The sequence below is a fragment of the Temnothorax nylanderi genome, unplaced genomic scaffold (genome assembly GCF_030848795.1).
Source record: "Temnothorax nylanderi isolate EJ_2023f unplaced genomic scaffold, tnyl_v1.0 TNYL_tig0070_pilon, whole genome shotgun sequence".
Lineage (NCBI taxonomy): Eukaryota > Metazoa > Arthropoda > Insecta > Hymenoptera > Formicidae > Temnothorax > Temnothorax nylanderi.
Window position 1 is genome coordinate 495387 of NW_027249132.1, and position 16727 is coordinate 512113.

Below are 16727 nucleotides of genomic sequence, written 5' to 3' on the forward strand. Positions count from 1 at the left end.
TAATGTTTTGAGAGTATTTAAGAACATAATGAATTTAATAAATTATGTATTCTTGCAATTAGAATACGCTTCTGATGAAGAATTATTAATTTTCATGCAATATATTTTGTGAGTTTAAGCCTTCTGTCGTCGATTTAAGCATTTCATTCTAATTTATCAGATTACGAGATTCTCCTCCCTTTTATCTAATAAGAGCAGAAATATCTCATCTGGAACTGACAGAGAAGCGAATTTTCTCTGCGAGAACCATCTTTTATTATCTATAGAAAACTGTAATAAACCGAAATAGATGTAATAACTTGGACAGGCAGCACGGCGGGCGAAGGTTAGCTACAAATTGCGCGTGGCACAATGGCGTTGTTAACGCCCGAGTACCTCATTATGATCGCGAAAAAAGCTGTCGATCACAAGCGGAATGCGTCGGGCTTGTTTAACGAAAGTGCGCGAAGCATTACCGCGACGCCTTTTATTGCAACTTCGATTCTCTAATGCGCAACAGATATCCTATTCACGTTTCAATCTCGTTCTATTTGATTTGTATAACTTGATGATGAAAGTTGTGCGATGACTACATTTTAGATGAAGTGAAAGACGAGAGAGGCTCTCAGTGAACTTCTTTTCCATAATTGTGATTACATTCTACATTTTTATTGTATAACTAAATATTCGCAGTTAGATAGATGTTACTATTTTACTTAAGTTTCAACATTATAGTTTTAATATTTCTTCTGTTTCGTGCGCTCGTAATATTAATATTCCAATTTCAACGAGATAGATAAAGAGAAATAAGAAGTGCATGTGTATATTGCAACGTTCTTATTGTCTCGTTCGTGAGCAGTAACTTTTAAAAGGACATTATGAAAGACACGCTAAATTACTTTTCATCAAAAATGCTTTTATATAGTTGCAGGAATCATATTTTACAATGTTTGAACTTCTCTGCACCGCACCGTTTCAGCTTGCATGTTTATTCGAGAAGCATACTAGATAGTCGCCATTATTTTTAGACGAAGGGAGAAACGAACGCGCTTCGCTCATTGAAAGTGATACAATCTCGGAAAATAACAGATGTCTCCTCGAGTGCTTAACAAAGAAAGCGTACCTCGGAGATTTCGTGAAAAGCCCTTTGTCGTGCCTGAAGCGTCGGCGGTGAACGGGAAAAAAAGGACAGGGCGGAGGAAAATCTTAGCCTCAATTATTTACTAATTCTGCGTCCCTTCTCTTGTGGCTATTCTGTTAAATTGATTCACGTTTTGTGTTTTGCGCAAGCCTTGTCTAATCAATTAAATTTGAAACAATAAAATATCGTTCAATATAAATTAGCTTCAATAAGTAGTCTCGCTCTGAGGCAACAGAATAATTGAAGTTTCAAATTTACGCGGAAAAAAAATCAAATTATATTGTTTAATACGCGCATGGAAATCTGATTCAGCGGTGTTACTCGTCGGAGCACGACAGAGTGTGTCGGGGAATTAAAAACGATTAACTCGCGTATCCGATTCGAATTAGCGCGACGTAGCGAGTACGCGCTCGCAGTTTACTGCCGGTGTCCTAATTGGCGCAAATTAATGCATCGTGCTTAAACTTCCGCCTTTCGCGCTCGACGGGATGCAGGTCGCCTGTGAGATATTCCGCTTTTGTGTGCCGAGAAGGTAGCGCGCGGAGTCGCATCGTTTCAACGAGACTAAACGCAGCTCGTTCCTCAGATCCCCGTCGCGTTCTGCACGCCGCGCCGCCTCGGTTGTCCGGATAGCTCTGAGGCAGTAAATTTCGTTGGTATTTCATTCCACGCTCTGCTACCTGAAAATCCTCAAGTGCTCGCGTAAAGTAGTCTACCATTTTCATGTCTCCTCGAGCTTTTTATTCATTGAGTCGCGCAATTATTATAATCGCAATCAATCGTCGTTGCCGGCAGAAAATTTCGTCAATGTAAAAGAACTAAAATAATTTTGTTACTACAACGTTTACACGCGGTATCATTAAACGCGACGCTCGTGCGATAAATATTAATCAAAGCTTGCGCGAAGTCCACTTAAATAAATTATTCAATATCGTATAAAATAAATATAGTTTGCAGGGCGTATTCGTATTCGTCCGCGAAATACTTATGCAAATCTATCTGTTTTCATTCTACCGCTAATAAGTGACGTAGATCGCCACCGCGGGGAAACGTTTCTGTAATGTCAAGAGTTGCAGGACATTAAGTATCAACGACTAAATTATTTATCCCTCTGCCAGTCGCGCGAAATCGCGTTTTGACAGTGTAGATCCAATCGAGATCTCGGTATAGGTGGAGAGTACGAGCTCTCTCTTTCCCTCTCACTCTCCCTCATGCTATCGCTTGGAGAAGCAGAGTCTCGGGAGTGAGTCGCGACGAGACGCGGAATGATCTCGCGGTCGACCACGTTTAACGACCCTTGGCTCGCCGCTTTACAGCTTGCACTTTTCGATCCGGCCGGGCGCGCGGGTATTGATGTCCCCCGCTTTGCCGTCGGCCGTCGTGACGTTACCGCGACCGGGCTTGAAAGGAGCTAATGATCTACGAGTCTCGCCGAATGACAATTAACGCTCGTCCCGACGCGCGCCGGCGTGCGATGATTAACCGTGATGAGATGAGGGGCACGCCGGAATGCGCATAGACGCGCTGCGCTCGCGGCAGCTTCGCGCGCACACGTCGGATTTCTCGATCGTCAGGATCGAAAAGGCGTTACGGCAGGTGTTCGATAGTGCGACGGTGATTAGATGATTTCTCGTCTTGCATATACTGATTTCGACGATTTCATTCTGAAAATAACTCTATCATTGATTTATTTGCACGCACACGTTAATTATTTTTGTTTATGAAGAATGTCGTTCCATGTTAATTATCGTGAAGCTTTGATAAATAGAAGATAGGGATATATCGTTAGGAATGATGCTCATTTTTTATGTACATATATAATCTTCCGCGGTTTGTGCGGTTTTAAAAATAGAATAACCACTGATAAGGATGCTTTATTTCAAAGTCAACGTATAGTCTCAGAAAGTAATAACACTGTTGCGTTTACGAATACAGTGATTTATTGTTACAGAATATGAAATATTATGCAACGTATCAATATCTAAAATTTATTCACGCTTATTGAATCACTTCTGTAACAACATCGCAAATCCGAACTACGCGTTTTCGGAAAGAAATCGGATTAAAATTCAATTTTCGATTTCACAATTTTTAGATTACAACGATCTTAATTGCATCAATTTTATAATAACGCAACACAAATTTTTCTCGCGGCATTTCTTTCGCGTTATGCATATAATTTTCGATTCGTTGTTGTGGCGCACAAAGTAATACGAACAAATTTATGCGGCACGTAATCAGCCTTGGAAAAATTCGGAAATTTACCGCCGACACGGCAATGTTTATTATTTGCCCGGGCGTTATTTATTTTTTGGCGCACTTTGAAATTTGCTTTTGGCGAACCAGTTTCGACGGCGCCAATATTTGCCGCGCTTCGCGGGCGATAATCCCCCGAATTATGTTCTTTGAAGCCGCGTTATTTACGCGTGTGCAGCGCATCGTGTCGCGTCGCATCGCATCGCGACGCGCCGCGCCGCGTCGCATCAGCACTGCGGAAAGGTATAAGGATCAATTGAATTTTCGTAAATTGCCGTGAATTTATAAAATTATTGTGAACGTATGTAAAATTATTTCGGCCGTTGCGCGCCAGCGTTCGTTATTAATCGTTAACACCAGCTAGCCGTTCGCCGTCGGCTACGCGACCCGCCGTCGTTGGCTGAGTTTTTTTTATTTTTTAGCGTAACGCCTTTTTTCTCGCGTATCGCCAAGTAAAAATTTCGCAATGTGATTAAGAACGACGCGAAATTGTAAATCGAAATGCGCTCGCGTCTGTTAATAATCCATGCTCCCGATACGTTACATCGTTATGCCCGAAATTGGTTTTTGATCGCGCTCCGCACTAAATAATCATCGCGCAGCGATATATTCCCCGTGAGAGTTACGGCATTATCGGCGATATTATCCAGGCTCCGATAATATGGTATCCGCGTTATAACATGTTATACGAATTTTAACGTGTTTTCGATCAACATGTCGTTTTTGGGAAAACGACGGTGGATTTTTTATATTTTTTTTGTTCTAAATAAAGCGCAGAGAGAGAGAGAGAGAGAGAGAGAGAGAGAGAGAGAGAGAGGGAAGAAAACGAGTTATTAGTATTTCCTCTTTTCTCTTAAAATTCGATCTTTTAGAAGATATTACCTGTGTGTACAATCATAAGGATATTATTCTAATAGGAATAAGAGTGCGTTTACTTTTGAGAAAGTTAAAAGAGCAAAAACTTTGTAAGAAAGATTCTACAAAAAGCATAATGTGCATATTGAACAGGTTTATTGACATAAGTACACCGCTTATCAGATGTATCTTCATTTTTGTCATATCAAGTAGCACAAGTGCATTTATTCTAAAGCAAATACGTTGGTATTATTTAATCAATACTCTTTCACTTCATGTACGATGTTTTTCCTCTCTCTTTCCGAGCGGATTAGGCGCAAGAGCGTCTAATTAACAATAAGAGCCGATTGCAGCGGGAGAAACCTAACCGAGCCATTTCGAATGATTTTAGCACTGTGTTAGCGTGGCCGGAGGTGGCGGCGGTGGAGACGGCGGCGGCGGCGGCAGTGGCGGCGGAGGCGGCAGTGGCGGCGGTCGGCTGAGCCTGCACCTTCGTCCTTGCGGAGGTAGCGGTGGCGGCGGCATCGCCGAAAGTGACAGCGCTCCGGAATACCAGCCGAGCGCTGCGGCAGCGCGGAGCAGGGAGGCGGCGGCGGCGGCGCTGCACGCGGCAAGGACCCTGTTGGGCGCGGGGGTGGCTAACCCTTGCTCGCCCACCCCCGAGCCGCCCTTTTGGAAGATGCCGCATAAAGGTCGGTCGAATCAATTTACTTTAATTTGCTCGCGAATGAGCGCGAGAAAACGAGGTGTTTGGCGATTGACCGGGAATAGTATTGACACGGCTGGTAGTCGATAATCGACAAACAAATAGTCGATTTTCTAAATTCGGTCAGCAAATGAGCTTTGCCGGCAGCAACTCTTGTCAGTGGAGTCCATTTGTGAGACCCATAGTTGATTTGTTCTGCGAGAAAACATTATCAATTGCCGAACACTTTGTTTAAGTGAGTCAGATAAACATGGAAAACTTATGGCACTATAGGAATTACAAGGGTGATGTAAGAATAATTTTTTAATCTTAATCAGAGAAGTAATAACCCCCCAGTGAAGCATGAGAAATAAGATAAACAGATAAATGAGCAAATTTTTATGAAATTTGATCCACTCATTTAATATTGCGTCGAGCTGAATGACGCATGACAAAGAAAAATTTGATTCTTTTTATGAAATAGAATTCCCAGATTGTCGCGCGTCTTCACAAGATCTTCAATTCTAGCGGCTTCTTGCGAAGCAATCCGACTGTCACTTGGCAAGTTAAATAGAGTAAGAAGCGATTGCAGTAATCAATCTAAGTTCATTAACTCACAAGTATGCGCATCTTGCAGACCTAATTAAGTAGCTAAGAATCAATCGAATTAACTCTCACTAACTCTAAGAGAGAACTTAGATAATATAAGATTTCTCTAAAAATATACCTTACCGAAAGTTTTAAGAATTACACATTATTTAACAAATATTAAAGGTACTAATGTCACGCTTAAATATGATGTTAAGTTTGATGTCCTTCATGGTTTTCGTACGATCTCAAGTATCAGAATAAAGTATTTTAGTAATTAATGTTAAAGTAACATTTTGGGGCGACAGCAAATCAACTAGTACATGACTTTGATGTTTGTTTTTGCGGCGGGTAGCGCATATTGTGTTATTGCCGCGTCGTGCTATCATTCGCGGGACGATACTCGACCAGGTAGATACTTGAACGCGAGTTGCTCCGTGTGTGTTCATCGTATTACCCTTCACATTACCCTTAATCTAATGGCGACAAGGAAGTCGTAACATACGCGGATCAAAGTTTTCTTAAGGTAGATGGTTTCGATAAGTTCGCAGCCCTTCCAGCGAACTCGTGATGAGTTATACGGACGAGAAGGGACGAGTAAATACGCGTCCGCTTATGAGCTTAGGTGAGCTCGCGGTTACCCCCGGGGGTTAGTTGGTAACTTGACACGCCTTTGGTCGGCTTCTGTCGGGCCAGCGGCCCCTTCGCCAGCGACTCCGGCGCGGCGAAGGGTGGAGGCCCTCTTGCACCTCGAGAGATTCGTCCTCGCGACCCCCAAACGCGCGCACCACACCCGGCAACAATCGGTTAGGCTGGCACGAACCTTCCTTCCTTCGTACCCCCCGACAATAAGCGGGGGGTCGCTTACACCGCCAATTTGTCTCGACGCAACGTAATCTTTCTCCGGTCGAGGAGTTACCCACACTTCGCTCGAGAACGCGGAGACGCGGGATCGCGTTACGCGACTATGGCCCACGCGAGATCATAATGGGACTTGTAGGAGGGTAAGTGCTTCCCCCCTTCCCCCGCTTTCTCTTCCTATAATGTCCCCTCCTCGCATTCGTGTATAGCTTCAGAGGCGGACAATGCTCGCGTGGCACGAGCGCGCCCCTCTTTCATTCGTCCAACCACCAGTCTGCCTCCTCTCGCATTCTCTCTTTTTCTCCTACGTAATATATATATCAGGGAAAGAGAGAGAGAAAGAGAGAGAGAGAGAGAGAAACGCGCGCGTTTCCTCTTACTTCGGTTCTCCATAAAAACCCCGGTAGCTATTGGAATCAAACGGCCGATTCAAGAGCGCTTTATTTCGTTCTCGTTGCTACACGAGATTTGTTAATGGTTATGGGCCCCGCGCGTTGGTTACGGGCTCTGGGATCGGATCTCACGCGTGCCAGGGCACAGCGAGAGGCTGCGGAGATTACCTGCCTCCGCTGCTTCCAAGGGGGTAATAAATGTCGGCGGCGCGGGATTATCCCCGCGACCAATCAATAGAGACCACGGCTCCGCAATACGTCCGCGAGGCACGCCGATAACTTTTAGCCCGTATAGGTATATGTAGGGGAACTTCGAACACGCCAGTTTGGCTCTTTGATCTGCGTGGTACATTCTAGCGGAAGATACGGTATACGAGACATTCCGTTAATTTAAAAATGATTGCACGCGAATTCTGGGACACACTTTGTGTACGAAAAGCTATTAATCAATCATTAAATCTTAAAGATTCATTAAAGGCCATTAATTAAGCTATTAAATCTTTTGCAAGACATTCACGACATTTTTCATTCGCGATTGGAGAACAATGAAGCCAACTAGTTCACGAATGTGAAAGGCTTAAAAGTAATATGTGACGGACTACAAACGAACGACAGGCCAATTACTTCGATGATATTAAGGATTGCTGTCGCCTTTGCTCGTTACGACAATAGCTCCTTTCGCAGTGCGCGTTTATCGAGCTGGGATTTCATGGTCCGTTATCCCGTTTACCGGGCGCAAAACTCATTTAACCGTTGCGCAAACGGGCGTCAAGATTATCGCGTTATCTCACGTATTCCCGCGTGAGGCATCTTGTTATCTGTGAATAGTAACGAAGGCGCACGTACGATTACTAACCCCGCGGCCATGAGTTCGGTATTTACCCGCGAAAAGCTACGGGGAAGACGACACACACTTGCGTGACTGCCTTACACACTTGGTGTCAATAATAACGGGCGCGGTAATGAGTATGCGCTACCGGGGGGATGGCGGCTGCTAATACTGCGCCGTCGCCTCTTAACACCGTCCGTAATGAATTCGTCGTCGCTCGGGAAGCGGGCGCGGGCGCTCTTACCGCGATTCAACTCATTAGAGAGCGTATGCCTGGCACGCCATCTTTGATGTCGTTGAAAGACGCATGAGATGAAGTTCTCTCACTCCGTAGTACTCGGCGAGTTTATCATGAAACGCTCGGAGGCTGTGCTCCGACTGCGTCCCCTCCCCCCCCCCCCGGTTTGCTCATCTCTACCGACGTGATAATAACGTTTAGCCGGTCGACACTCGACAAACGCGTCGACTTCAGACCGCCCCCGACGTTATGCCGCATAACAGACTCCGGGCTATCACCGGAAATAAGCGCGCCTAGATCTTGTAAATGTTTCAGCGAGCACGTTAACGCGCGATGACAGCTTTGGAGTAAATTTTTTAAAGTGAACTAAAATAACTTCCGTTATAAATTATTTATCAAATTATTAGTTATTTGCCGACACGTTTATCTTAATTTCCAATGTAAATGATTGGATAATTGAGCCACGGTGAATGTTCGTTAATTCCCGATTGTACGCGCTTTTATAATGCCGTCAAAACCGGCAGACTCCACATGTTCTCTTTTTATTTTTCACTGGCAGAGTCTAATAATACGTTTTGTATTACCGCCAACCGAAATATCTGTTTTGTAATCGCTCCTATTATATCAAGCTCAGAGAGTTGGACGATTTATGTGTCTAATTAATGCGGTCGGCGGGCATAATTATATTATTTAGCGTATGCGCGACGCAACGACGAGAGGCAAAAGCAATTTGGCCGCGAAAGCGATATTTTTTATGGATGTCGACGGATAAACAGCAGTTCGTTAAATGAATTCGGACCGGCACACTCTAGTAACTGATTACGTTCGGCCGGTTTCGAGTCGCAGCGCGGGACTAATTACCCGCAAACTATTATTACATCCCATTAAACAACTATTCCGCTGCAAACTTTCCGTCATCGTTGGAAATTGGAGTGGCGCATTAGCCGCTCCGTTGAGCTGTTTTGTTTCTATTATCGGGTAACGATCAATCGTTCCTTTCCAACGGGTTTAATGTTTGTTCGTCTACGAGTACGTACACAATGACTCACGAAATTGATCAAGTGTTTCGAGAATTTCGGACCGTGCCGTGCGTACTTTCGCGACTTTTTGCGACTTTTTAGAAACGCACTTGGAAATCCAAGATCTCCAGGCAAATAAATCTTTCAGTTAACTTCCGCTGTCAAGCAGACCTGGCGAAAATTCCATCGAGGACCCAATTGCAAAATCGACTCGCGTGAGGTGTTACATCGATTCGCCGGCGTCTATTCGCGCATTTTAAATACCCGGCGATCGTTTTCGCGCTTAAAGACCGCCTCTCGCCCGGCGCGGAGATCGAGGAGGGGAGGGGGATGTGTTTGGCGAGGGTGGCAAGGGGTGGCTCGACCGAGCGAACTTACGCGGGGTGGTTCGGGGAGGACGAGGGTGCCGCGACGTCGTGCGCCGGGGTTGCACAGGATGGGATTTAATCTGTGTCCCGTTTCACGCTCAGCCAAGCGGAACCTTTTTGCCTCACTTTGCGGCGCGACTCGCTTTTGCGCCGCACCGCCGCGTAGATTAACGCGAAATTATATATAAAGAATGTGTGCGGCCGGCGCGGCGGGTGTGTGCACGGGTCGACGGCGTCGGGCTCGGGCGATATTCGAGCCCTCTCGCCGACATCATCCCCCTCTGTCGGGGGTGGCCGCCCCTCCCTCCCCCCCCCGCTCTGGGGAGGAGAGCGTGAGGCAAAAGACGATGAGCGAAAGGGTGAATCTCGCGCGCGTATACGTGCTACAGCTAAGTCGCGCACACTTGTCCCCTTTGTAACGAATTAAACTTGTGAAAAACAGCACAGACTTGTGCGCCGTCCCTTCAAAGGCGAGACGCGGCGCGACCCGACGCGACGCGTCCTCGCTTTCACCGTCGCTTATTTTTAACACAAATTACTCTGTCGAAAGGATGAAGTGATTCAGAAGAGTACGAGACCAAGTGTCTTCGGATAATACTTGTCTATATCTGAATAGTACTTTACCAATTATAATCTGAAAATCGCAATACACGAAATAAATTAATGAATTATTTAGCAAGAGGCTCTTTGGTATGTTATATCATGACGGAATATTATATTAATTCGCGATGGTATAGTGCTCTATAAACGTGACAGCTGCACGTATCCGCGGATCTATACGGTTTTATTAATTCGAGCAAAGGATGAATATTCATTAGCTCATCGTAAAAGAAATTGCGGAGAGTGTCGCTCTAATTGGTTTGAGGAAAATGTCTCGCTCTTATCGCTATCATCTACTTTCCGCCGTGTGCGTAATCAAAGGAACTTTATAAAACTCACCGAGGCACAAAGTTCGCGGAAAGCGGGGTGACGACTACGACCGACAAGTCGATAACGAAGATCAATTCCATCTCTGCAAAATCACTGATATTATATTCTGACATTCTTAATCGGTCGTCGTGTACCGATCCAATCCATTCGAGCTTTTCCTAGATTCCTTGAAAACTTTGCAAAATACTTCTCAATATATTTCAAAACTTTTACCATTATTTTGTCGCGTAAGGGGATCGCGAAATTAAATGCAGTTATAATATCGTGTCCTAAAAAAGATGACGTTATTTCTCTCTTCTTACATTTGCGAATCGCAGCATCCGGATGCAGGGGATAGGATAAAATGGAGGGGTAAGAAGCATCCTCTCGAAAATTTCCGCGTTGCCTCGCTGCGGAATTATTTGTAACAAGACTCTCGACTCCAATTTCTCGCTTCTCGTTCTTCATCACCATATTCCATTCCTTTCAGCATGCTTGAAGCTCGCTTAAAAAGCTCTGGTTATAATGCAGGGACGACTGAAGCCAGGAAACCTTCCGCAATAAGTAGAGAATTGTAGAACGGATCTATTGCCAACAGAGATAGTTACGGATAAAAAAAGCCATCCGCCAGAGGCGAATCAATATAGAAATTAATAAAACACAATATTCGGATTGTCAATTATAAAAGTCCCATAAAATAATTTTAAAACATTTAGTATTAATTTTTAGAATTTTAAAAACTGTACAAGTATTACTCCTATACCGCATTTACATATAAAACACAATTATTTTACATGTATTACAATATAAAAACTTCTCGAATTAACTCAGTCTGATTCAATGATAGCAATCATGAAGAATTATTATCTTCTGAAAAGTCGTCATGATTTTCTGTCGAAGGACCTTCCGTCCTTTCACATTTTTACAACGTCGATTGATCGTAAGATGCGGCGATCTTCGATCCTTTCGCATCGGTGAAAATGAGGTACGACAGAAATGGCGTAAGGACAGAAGGAGGTAAAACGAGAGGAAGGGACAGGCGGCGAGACACAGCGAGAGCGAGAAAACCACTTCGTGTCGTTATACGAAGTGGATTTCGCACAGCGACAAAGGCGGAGCGAGCCATCCAAGATTACATTCCAACTATTTCTTGTCGTTTTGCGCGGCGTAAAAGCGGGGATTAATTAAATTTGTTAATTGCAAGATGCATTTAGTAACGCCGGCGCCTCTCGAGTCTCCCGTCATTCGCGCGCGCGCGCGCGCCGTCACGACACTCTCTCGTTGCATCTTTTTCCTCGCGTCGGCGACGACGCACCGCGGGAATTTAACAGTGATGAGACAAGCTGAAATTTTTGCCCACATTAGGACATGTATGTGAAAAGCCGTTTTGTTCACCATGAGAGATCCAGGGTCTTTTAAATTGTTTTTGTCATTGACACTGTACTCTCTGGGCAAATCGAATGCATTTTCGTTCATATATATAGATATACATGTACATATATATGCGTCTGCATTGTAAGTTGTATCGCAACGGTACAATTTCTGAAGCCTCCCACGTAATGATCGAATTGCACGATACCGTGCCGTATATCTATTCGTTAGACCTGCCATTGTCCACTCGCGTCGCAATTACCGTCGTCGTCAACACGTCGCACGTATATCTACGCGATAGATTTCCGTTTCGGCGACTCCTCCGCGCGCACGTTACACAGATCGTACGCAGATGTTAACCGTAATAAGGTACACGGCAGCGCGAATTAATCGGCGCGCAAGGGTCAAACTGATCTTCGTTACGTGACATCCGCAGGGCGGCGGACCGTGTGATCGCGACGCAAACATCTCCCTTGGCGTTCAATCTGACGCTTCCGGATCCGTGCGACGGGCGCGAGCGCTAATTAGACTAATAAGAACGCGTATACCGGCGCGGTGTACTATCCCGCTGTTTACCAATCAGATGTTCTGGCGAGGTGACGTATACGTTTGCGCGCGTTTTGATTCACAGAGGAGGACCTGATGCACGGGGGTGGCGGTATTGGCGGGGGTTCTATGGTCGGACAGAACTCAATATTTGGGTGCTCGGCTGCAGGACACAGCGGGGTTAACCAGCTCGGCGGCGTTTACGTCAACGGCCGACCGCTGCCTGACTCCACGAGGCAGAAGATCGTCGAGCTGGCCCACAGCGGGGCCAGACCGTGCGACATATCGCGCATACTGCAGGTCAGCAATGGATGCGTCTCCAAGATCCTCGGCAGGTAAGTACCGCGCCGCGGATGTCGATCTCCCTTCGAAACCGTGGACGAACGCGTTCAGGAAATTAAACCGTTCTGCGATACTTGAGCAGCAACGGAATTTGATATGCTATTGTCTACTAGCTGATTCGATAAATCAGGTTCAATGGTCACAAGACACAACTGCTTGTATCTCCTCGATGCAATTAGCGGCCAATCGATAAATTTGCGACAGAATTCACAGGATTTTCTCCTATTTTTAGCGATTCGTTGACGTTACAGATTTAAAAATAATTGGATATATAATAATAAACGAATGTTACGTTATATTTCCATTTTTCATACAGCAATATCTTCGTGAATATAACATAGTTCCTGCAAATTGCGGAGTATTGATCAAGCTAGCTTTCATCCACTGATTTCCCGTTTAAAGACTCGCATTTTTTTTTTCGATAACTATACTATGCTTAAAAGACCCGCTACGATGTAATACGCATTAAGCGAAAATAATAATTGTCCTTTTCGCAGGTATTACGAGACTGGCTCGATCAAGCCGCGGGCGATTGGCGGTAGCAAGCCACGAGTGGCGACGACGCCTGTGGTCAACAAAATCGCCGACTACAAACGAGAATGTCCCTCGATCTTCGCCTGGGAGATTCGCGATCGACTTTTGCAAGAGGGCGTTTGCAATAACGACAATATTCCCAGCGTAAGTAACAAGTCAGTTGTAAGGTATATTTAATTTAGGAACATGCCGACTGTCAGGTGATTAATATTTGAAATCAAACATTTTGATTGATTGTACTTCGCAAGATATTGTAGACTAGAATGAAGCGAGTTTAGGTGAGCAGATTACGCAAATTCCTCAAGGTTGCACGCACGATTCTCTCTTGTCTCGCGCATAAATTCGCGACGTGCGAATAAATTTCCCGCTGCGTTGGCGCCATACCATTGATTGGATACGGTATAAGTTTACGCGTAATCCGCCGTCGACTTATCGTGGCGCGCAGCCGGTCGAGTGTACTTACCCGTCGGATCCGGCTACTCGACCCTAATCAAAGTCTCGTCAATACGATCGGCTGGGTGGGGTAATCGGTCCATTACGCGGACCTCGGCATTGTCCACCCTCTCCCGGGCGCTGATCGCCCTTCTCCGAAAACCCGAAGAATCCTCTCCGGTTGTACGTCCGTCCATCTACCAAACATCCTGCCCACCCAACCTCCCTTCTCAACCGCGCGAAATATCCTCAAAGGTCGATCGTCCTCGTCTGGCTCCTCTGAGGACGCTCTCTCTCCTGGCAGCATCTCCCCCCCCCCCTATCGACTGCTCGTCAGGAATACCGAGGGGGATGGCACGCGTACAAGTCGTTATCCATCGGCTTGCGGAACAAACTCGCTCTTGTCGGTGTGCTCCTAGGAACCGAATGAAGAAGGTTGATAGGAAATGTTGGGGGTTCCAGGATGATCAATCAGAACGTCTAGCACGCGCTCTTGTCATCAAGCGTGTAATGCGCCGAACAGTTGCGAGATTACATTCGAGAGCATCGCTCTATAATATATATATCTCATCTCTTAATGTATTTAATATTTATCATATATTTTTTCTCAAGTGACAAACATCACTCTATTAATGATAAGGAAATATATCTCACTCTTTTCAATATATTTACTAATTATCATTTTTTCTGAAGTGACAAGCATTGTTCTATTAACGACAACGTATTTGTAAAATTTCCTTAAAATAATGAAATAGTAAAATATAGAAACTATAGAGAGAAAGAGAGTAAATATTCGAATTTCTTGAAATCAGTGAACCAAAAATCAATCTAGAATTCTTTTCGAGAATAATTTCAAGTCGGAATCAAGAGAAGAGACGTTATTTGATCGACAGATCGTTGTTTCGATCGTTTCGATCTTTTCTCGGCTACTGGTGGATCGCTGGTAGCATTGGCGGTGACGTTGGCTATTGCGGCTGGTACACATGGCGTCGGGGGTTGGTGTCGGGGGTGCGCGCGGGGTTAGTCGGCGGCGAGAGCGGACGGGAGCGGGTAGAATCAGGGTGAATGGGATCAGTTAAGCGTGTTGCACAATTATTCGTGTCCGGTCGCGCGTGTAATGGCCTGCATCGACGCTGCGGCTGTTGTGCGGTGAGAGTAGAGCGGTCGCTCTCTCTCTCTCTCCCGGCATCCAGGCTGGATAGACGGTTTGATGACGGAGAGCCTGGTCCGGGTTAGCCGGGGCTAACTCGTCTCGAAACGTCGCTTCCGCTATTCGCCTGTTACTGTCTCATAGCGTTGGAACGAGTCGAGACGGTGGAAGTTACGTACGCTCGATGAGCTCCGGACGTGGCGAATGTGATCGATGAAAATCGACATTTCCCTATATTCTAATATGCCATCGCGGAAGATTGGACTTAAACAAGATTCTACTTTTTTTTCGTATCTTCTAATTATTCTCATCATGCTGCGACTGTCTTTGCGTAGAAATCGTTTATTTATGAAGCTCCGGTATTACAGCGAAGTGCATCAATATTCACTCGAATGTACCCGAATATGATCGAAGTCAGAGTTCCTCGTCTTTAATTCAGCTCTAATGGACGACTGGTGCAACGCGCGCTATTCTAACAGCGACGTTCTCTCGGCGTCACCCGGCCATTATTCCGTCGGTTTTGACTCAAACTATGCGAGAAGGATCGGCTTTGCGCACTCATGCCGTTCTCGTCGAAGCTTGTCGACCTCGTAATTAAGAAGCTCCGCTCGATATCCGACGTCCGCGCTGCATTAACGGCCATGTATATCCGGCTGCTGCATCAAGCTCGGCGTCGATTACAGAAGGGTGTGTGGGGGATGGGGTTGGCGCGTGTATGGAGCGCGCCGAGGACCATTATGTACAAGTTGAGAGCGCGATGCTTGGATCCCTGTGCTATACGGCTGGCTCGTTATAACTTTGGAGTTAGCCAGTGGCTCGGTTGCGGGCGTAAGGTGAAGACGACAACGATGACGGCGGCGACCGTCCCCCGGATTGGAGGGGGAACGAAGAGCCGTAGAGAACCGTTTTATGTAATAATAATTGGATGGCGGTGTCCTTTCATCTGGGTATGACCCCCTTCGCATTCTGCGACTGCGGGAGGACGAAAAAGAGGAGGAAAGATCCCGCGCAAGGGGCGACGGCAAGGGACGGACAATCAGTGCGCGGCTACGACGACGGAAATGATTCTTGTGCGACAACGAGTGGCTGCGGTTGCGAAATTTTACAAAGAGCCTCGCCCCGATCCGTCGCGCCGGTCTCTTTTGCCTCTATCTTCCTTTCCCTTGATCAGGAATGGACGATGGAGGTATCTTGTCCACAGGGATACATCGCGTATCATTAGTGCCGAAAAGCGACGCAACATTTTCTCTGAATCACTCGGTTTTTTTTCTCTAAGCTACGAATATTAGAAGCGAAATTAGAAAAAATGTTAATTGTTTCAACAGTTTTTGAATTATGAATTATTATTAAAGATTAATTAAAGATTAATTAATATAAATTAATTATTAAAGATTAATTAATATTAGAGAGTCAAGTTTCAAATAACGCAGATTATTAACTAAATTATATTTAGAGATGTTCAATATTTAAGATTCTCTTAATACACTGTTGGAAAATTTGTGTTAAATATAACATAAATCACATGTCCAAAACGGTCCACTCAAATTTTTGTGTTAATTTAACATAATATGGATGTGTTAAGTGGTAACACTGATATTATGTTAAAATATTTCAACAGAAAGGAAATGTAATTCTGATCGTAATTTGAAGTTAATTATGTGTACAATTAACATAACTTTTATGTTGAAGTTGAGATTGTAAGATAAAATCAACACTCTATTTCTGTAAATTTTTATTCCTACTTCTTTTATAGAGTAAAATCAACATTCTTTTTCTGTAAATTTTAACACATTTAATAAATACGTTCAAATTGTGTTACTTTAACATATTTTTCAAGTTATTTTAATTATTTTACAATTTGATTTTGTAAAATTCAATTAACATAGCAGGCATATGTTAAATCTACACACGTATGTGTTGATTATTTTACACAAAAATTTCAACAAGGACTTTTTTTAACACACGGGACCTCTGTTTTCAACAGTGTAGAGATGTCATATTCGATCGAGCTGCATCTTTGTAGCTTAATATTTTTGTGTGAATTTGGGAGAATCATTTATCGGTCAAAGTTTCACTTATTATTAATTAAAAATTCTGTTATCTGACCATTAAAATGCTACATTTCTTAAAATAATTTTGAATTTATAACAAAGACAGATATAATTTGCATAATAATAATTTGTATACTACATTTTTAAGACACTTAGAAACAAATTTATGATAGTTACGTAT

General features: G+C 44.4%; 1 protein-coding gene across 2 annotated transcripts in view; it reads left to right on the forward strand.

The window, feature by feature from the left end:
* Nucleotides 1-16727, forward strand: part of Toy (twin of eyeless) — a 34784-nt gene that overhangs the window by 1358 nt on the left and 16699 nt on the right. For both annotated transcript variants that reach the window (XM_071708630.1, XM_071708629.1), the window contains exons 2-4: nt 4623-4923; nt 12123-12372; nt 12877-13057. In XM_071708630.1, coding sequence (XP_071564731.1) covers nt 4911-4923; nt 12123-12372; nt 12877-13057 — 444 coding nt within the window. In that variant the 5' untranslated portion in view covers nt 4623-4910. The remainder of the gene's footprint in view (nt 1-4622; nt 4924-12122; nt 12373-12876; nt 13058-16727) is intronic.